Source organism: Myotis davidii, unplaced genomic scaffold (assembly GCF_000327345.1).
Source record: "Myotis davidii unplaced genomic scaffold, ASM32734v1 scaffold855, whole genome shotgun sequence".
NCBI classification, from domain to species: domain Eukaryota; kingdom Metazoa; phylum Chordata; class Mammalia; order Chiroptera; family Vespertilionidae; genus Myotis; species Myotis davidii.
Genome location: NW_006286978.1, coordinates 74,031 through 80,352, shown reverse-complemented (window position 1 = coordinate 80,352; position 6,322 = coordinate 74,031). Strand labels below are relative to the sequence as shown.

At 46.4% G+C, this 6,322-nt stretch overlaps 2 protein-coding genes across 4 annotated transcripts in view; both read right to left on the bottom strand.

Moving 5' to 3' along the window:
- The window catches only part of EBP (emopamil binding protein (sterol isomerase)), a 13,879-nt gene that overhangs the window by 5,627 nt on the left and 1,930 nt on the right, over positions 1–6,322 (bottom strand). The gene's annotated exons all lie outside the window — the stretch shown is intronic.
- PORCN (porcupine homolog (Drosophila)) overlaps positions 1,600–6,322 on the bottom strand; it is an 11,018-nt gene continuing 6,295 nt past the window's right edge. For 2 of the 3 annotated variants that reach the window (XM_006758859.2, XM_006758858.2), the window contains 5 exons: positions 5,985–6,061; positions 5,828–5,891; positions 5,634–5,719; positions 4,482–4,592; positions 1,600–2,054 (listed from right to left, as the gene is read on the bottom strand). In XM_006758859.2, the coding sequence (XP_006758922.1) occupies positions 1,953–2,054; positions 4,482–4,592; positions 5,634–5,719; positions 5,828–5,891; positions 5,985–6,061 (440 nt within the window). In that variant the 3' untranslated portion in view covers positions 1,600–1,952. The remainder of the gene's footprint in view (positions 2,055–4,481; positions 4,593–5,633; positions 5,720–5,827; positions 5,892–5,984; positions 6,062–6,322) is intronic. The other variant, XM_006758860.2, reaches the window with a different exon arrangement.

Below are 6,322 nucleotides of genomic sequence, written 5' to 3'. Positions count from 1 at the left end.
GAGCTGGCCTGCGGGCTCCGTGACAACCTAGTTCCGACCCATTGCCTCCCAGGTTCCTAGTCTTATGGAGTTGGCCAATGGAGGGGCTGGGAGGCGGCCAGTGTCACTCTCAACCAATCAGAGCTCTCCATGCGCCACCGGTCCCGCCCTCAGGCGTGGTGCCATTTTCCTTGTTGGTTGAGCCAATTTGGAGGTGGGTGAAAGCAGGGAGTGCCGCGGTGGGTGGGCGTTTTCGGCCGAAACCAACTTGCAAGCAGTCTTGGCTTCAGTTTCCCTATCCTCTTATCAGTCAATCGTCTGCTGTTGAATCAGCGTTGCATTGCGTCCTCTCTTCTTTGCCCTCGTTTTGTAATCAGACCAATTAATCCGTTGCCAGACACAACCTGCATTCTTTTTTAAAAAATAGGTTTTTATTGAGTTAGAGAGGGAGGGAGGGAGAGGGTTAGAGAGAAACGTCATCCATTGGCTGCCTCCTGCACGCCCCCTACTGGGGATTGAGCTGCAACCCGGGCATATGCCTTTGATCAGAATTGAATCAGGAACCCTTCAGTCCGCAGGCTGACACTCTATCCACTGAGATAAACTGGCTAAGGCCAAAACCTTCATTCTTACTGCCCGAATGCACAAGGAAACAATACTAAGATGCCATCCTGTAAAATACACCTCTATCCTTTACCTCAGCGCTCAGGACTCCTTAGCAGTCATCCTTACCTCTCCTGACTTCAGGTCAGGAAAACCCAATCAAAACTCCTTGAAGAGCCAGTTGGCATGGAGATATTCAGTCTCCCTGTGCCATCTCTAAAGAACAAAATTGAACTCCAAAATTCTAGCCGGTGAGCACCCAGACTGCACAGTCACAATCTACCCATCCCAAACCTCCTGTCCAATTACAACTCATAAACCTTAGTCCAGTGGTTCTCAACCTTCTGGCCCGTTAAATACAGTTCCTCGTGTTGTGACCCAACCATAAAATTACTCCCTCCTCTCTGGTTCCTGGTGTGTCACCTGAAAACTGCTGCTGCCAAGTGACCGCAGCTCAGCAGCTCCTGCATTGAGCATCTGCCCCCTGGTGGTCAGTGTGCATCATAGCTACTGGCCAGTAGGCCGGTTGGCCGGTCTCTTAGGCTTTTATATATAGAGAGATATATATATCAGAGAGAGGGAGAGTTAGAAACATCAATGATGAGACATAATCATTGATCAGCCGCCTCCTGCATGCCCCACACTGGGGATCAAGCTGCAACCCGGGCCTGTACCCTGACCTAGAATTGAACTGTGACCTCCTGGTTCATAGGTTGATGCTCAACCACTGAGCTATGCTGGCCAGGCTGAACTGTGTCTTGCTCTTTTCTGTGTCCCAGTTAGAGCAACCAATCAGTTTTCCTGCCCATTGGTATCAGGCCTCCCCCACACACAACTAATTTGTCCCAGTCCTACTTATATCAGGCAGTGCCATCTTTTATCTCATCATCCAATCATGAACAATGAATTAATCACAAACTGCTCCCTCTTCATGGTTTCCAGCTTCCAAACCTTTAACCATGCTGTACCCCCTTCCTCACTCAATTCTATTCCCCACTAAGCAGTGAAGAAAGAGTCTTTTGTATATTTCCTACTTTTATTTGACAATAACAAACTGTATATAAAAAGGGAGTGGGAAGGCGGGAAGTTCTGTGCATCTCCCCCTCTCTGCTTCCCTAAGCATCCCCCATCCCTTGGCCCCAGCAGGGACCACCCCCTTCCCGCCTTGTGGTGGGGTGGGGATCAGCAGGCATGAAAATGGTGTGTGTGTGTGTGTGTGTGTGTGTGTGTGTGTGTGTGTGTAAGGGTGTTAGGGGGACTATGATGGAGCGGGGTCAAGAATTAGAGGGCCATCCCTCATCCTCCATCAGAGCTGGCACCCTGAGGAGGGGTTGAGTCTTGAGGGAAGTTGGAGGGTCCACAGATGTGCCTCAGCCTATGAGACGGTAGAAGATCCAGCATCCAAAAGTGACCCAGTGACTGGCCCAGCTGAGCTCTGACCACTTGTGGACAGTGTATGCCATGCCATAACCCTGTGGGAGAGAAAGAGGTGATGGTCCCACTCAGCAAGAACAAAGGTCTTAGGACAGTGATGGCGAACCTTTTGAGCTCGGCGTGTCAGCATTTTGAAAAACCCTAACTTAACTCTGGTGCCGTGTCACATATAGACATTTTTTTAATATTTGCAACCATAGTAAAACAAAGACTTATATTTTTGATATTTATTGTATATATTTAAATGCCATTTAACAAAGAAAAATCAACCAAAAAAATGAGTTCACATGTCACCTCTGACACCCGTGTCATAGGTTCGCCATCACTGTCTTAGGAAAACCCATCCTTTGCTCAAGGCCATTTCTGTGACTCCATGATGACCTTAGTTGAGGCCCCAGAGAAAAAACTGGGTAATATGAAAGATAAACAGGTTTAGTTTTATTTCCTTTGTGTTTTCTTCTTCAACCCCACTGTCTGACCTGTACTCTGCATATAAAACGTAAGATTTAGATTTTTTCTTTCATGTTTTCTTTAGAAATCATTTTAAAGGCAGGACAAGATAACCCCACTCTCTGATCTGTACTCTCCTTTGTATGTAAAGAGCTCCTAGAAATCAATATTTTAAAAAGACAAAAATTGGCAAAGGAGGTGAGTAGACCATTCTCAGTAAAGGAAAAAACCAAACAGCTCTTAAATTTATGGCCTCACTCATAATCTTCCTCCTCTCAAACTGGCAAAAAACATCCAGAAAGTCTGAGAGGCACTCTGTTGGTTCACACACTGCTGGTGGGAGAGCAAAAAAGTAACTTCTCCATTTCAACTACCAAAAATCAATCTTACAGTTCTGTCTGCACCTGTGTGAATCTACATGGGTATGAGGATATTACTTGCTGCAATGTCATTTGCAATAGGAAAGGACTGGAAATCACCTGGGTGTCCACTGGTAAGGGACAAACTACCCTGTGTCATAGCCTTACAGTGGAAAAAAAATGAGTGAGGACACTATGTACTGATGTGGAAGATTTCCAAGGATTATTATATAGAAAAGCAACATGTAGCGCACACTGTCATCCATGAGTTACCTTCAGGGTAAAAACCAGGGGAGTGAATCAAAAGATGTTTTTATATTTGCTTATTATGCTTACATTTTTGAAAGATATTCTAATAAAATGAAGGAAAGTGGTTACCTGTAAGAGGGCAGTGAGTAGACCGTAGGAGCAAGACTTTTCCCTGAATATCTTGAATACGGTTTGGTTTTTTAACTTTGTGATATACACTAACTATTTTTAAATGTTTTGATTAAAACAAGATAAAAACTTTATTTAAAAAGAAGCAAAACCCTGCCCTGGCTGGTTGCTCAGTGGTTAGAGCATTGGTCCACACACCAAAAGGTCTCGGGTTTGATTCCTGGTCAAGGGCACATACCTGAGTTGCAGGTTCACTCCACACCCCGTGATCCGGGTGTGTGTGGTAGGCAGCTGGTTGATGTGTCTCTCTCACATCAATGTTTCTCTCTCTCTCGCTCTCTCTCTCTCGCCCCCCTCTCTCTCTCTCCCCCTCTCCCTCCCTCCCTTCTACTCTCTTTGAAAAGCAACAAAAAGGAACCCCCAAAACAAAAAGAAGCAAAACCCAGATTTGCACACTCAACCTGATTAAAAATTAAAAGCTGTTTTTAATGATGAAAATAATATAAAGTTTTATTTTTAATTAAAAACAAAAGTTTAAAAGAGAAGCAAAACCTGGATCCTGCAAGAGCTATGTGAGAAAACATTATTTTAGAAATTGTTTTTAATTTAAAAAGGAGTAAAATCTGGAATGTGCATACTCCACATAAATAAAAATAGCCTATCCATTTTAATATACATTTAAAAGTAGAATCTAGAGCAGGGGTCCTCAAACTATGGCCCATGGGCCACATGCAAATACAAATTTTGTATTTGTTCCCGTTTTGTTTTTTTACTTCAAAATAAGATATGTGCAGTGTGCAGAGGAATTTGTTCATAATTTTTTTAAACTATAGTCTGGCCCTCCAACGGTCTGAGGGACAGTGAACTGACCCCCTGTTTAAAAAGTTTGAGGATCCCTGACCTAGAGTTTGCATAATCAACTTGAGTGAAGATTTTTTTAAAAAATTAAATAAGAATAAACCTTGCAGGTTTGACCTAAACAAAAATATGATGAGATGACTAATTGAAAAAAAAAGTAAAACCTGGATTTTGCATTCCATCTCCATAAAATAAGTAAAATAAATATATTTTGCAAACTTCACCCAAATAAAAGACGCAGCAGTGCCAATCAACCAGAGGGACAATGGGAAGGAAGGACCGAGGAGCACTGGCTGCACAAGCTAGAGACACACCACACAAGGTCCTCATGTCTCAGCCTCCCCGCCCCCCTTTGTCTTCATGGTTCCCATGAGCAGGTGGCACATCCCTGGGTACCCCCAGCCCAGGGCCCCACCTCACCTGCTCCTCTGTGGTATCATCCACATCGACATCAAACAGGGAGCCCAGGTAGGCCAGGTGGAAGATGGCCAGGGCCCCAAAGAGCAGGTTTAAGGCTCGTACCCCCAGGCCCTGTGGGGGACAGATGGATTTGCTTGGCAGCTGGACCTACTCACTGTCCCTCAGTCCCACCTGGGCAGGGGAACCCAGGGAGATGCACAAAGTGCAGTGGGTTCCAGGAAGGAGGATGTCCGTGGCACCCCCGGGTAGGAAAGAGATGGTTCAGATCCTCTTATGGGAGCTCAAAAGGTATCCAGGGCTCAGGGTACTGTTTGCATTGAGGGTGTCCAAGTTGGGGGAGATGCGAGTATTCAGGCAAAGGAGGCAGAATGGTGGAGCTCTGACTCGGGGATTTATGGTAAGAAACATCAGTTGTCTGATAGGAGACAAATCTGAGGTTGCCCATACTTCTTATTGCAAGCAGAAGGAAAAAACAAAACCAAAAAAAAACAAAAATCAAAAGTAAATTCCTAGCATGTCCTACAGGACCCATCATTCTCCCCCTCGCTCGCTTTGCTCAAGCCACACTGGCCTCCTTGCTGTTCCTGAAATATTCCAGGCCCTCTCCCGTCTTGGGGCCTGTACACTGGTTCTTCCCTTTGCCTGGAATGCTTCTGTCCCTCACCTCCCTCAGCTAAGGAACTCAAAAGGCGCCTCCCTATTTAAAATGGAATCCATTCACCCCCTGATAATTCCCTTCTCCTTTCCCTTGTGTATTTCCTCCTTGGCACTAATCACCGTCTAACAAACTATTATACTTTACGGACTTATTTTTTTATTTACTGACTCCCCTGTTAAAATGTTTGTCCCAGAGGGCTGGAACTTTATAGTCTGTTGTTCACCACTGTGTCTCCAGCATCTAAAACAGTGCCTGGTACCAGCAGGTGTTGAATAAATGTTCACTGGGGACATGAATGCCTGGTGTGCATACAGCAGGTGTTTGATAAATGTTTGTTAGAGAGACGCATGGCAGTGAACAGAGGTGAGGTTCTGGGATGGCTCAGGCTCCAGAACAGGAAGCTGGGCAACCTGAGACACATATAAGATGGAGACAGAAGCAACATTTTTGAGGGGCGGGTGTTGGGCTTGAGGTTGCCCAGGCTGAACCCTCACCAAGCGATGCTGGTGTGAACAGTCTGGTGGGCACCGTTTTGACAAGACGCAGGCGCTGAGGATCCGAGCCAGGCGCTTCCGGAGGACTGGGGTAGATGTGGGGAGGGAAGGGGGTCAGGTTAGCCTTAGGGGACAGTGGTTCTAGCCCCCTACCAACCTTCCATCCTGTCTCCTAGGCTGGGCTCTAAACTCACCGTGTTCCACATAAGTGATAAATGCCAGAGACAGCAGCACCGCAGCCAGATGGAAGCTGAAGCCCTGGTGGGGTCCCAGGGGGCAATGAGGTGAGTGAAGAGGAGGCCCTGCCACCCCTGCCCCGCTCCCACCCTGATCCCCCTTCACCCTGCTCACGTGCAGGAGGGCGCTGGCTGCATAGGTGACCAGCACGGCTGAGAAGGTGCCCAGGCGGAGAGCATTCTTGAAAACATCTGCAAGAGGGAGATGCGGGTCAACAGTCTCCCAAGATTCCCTCCTGCCCTGGGGGACCATTGGGCGGGGTGAGGATACACACAATGTGTTGGAAGCCCCAGGATAAAGTCTTTAAAAATATATATATTTTATTGATTTTTTTTTTACAGAGAGGAAGGGAGAAGGAGAGGGATAGAGAGGTAGAAACATCGATGAGAGAGAAACATCGATCAGCTGCCTCCTGCACACTCCCTACTGGGGATGTGCCCGCAACCAAGGTA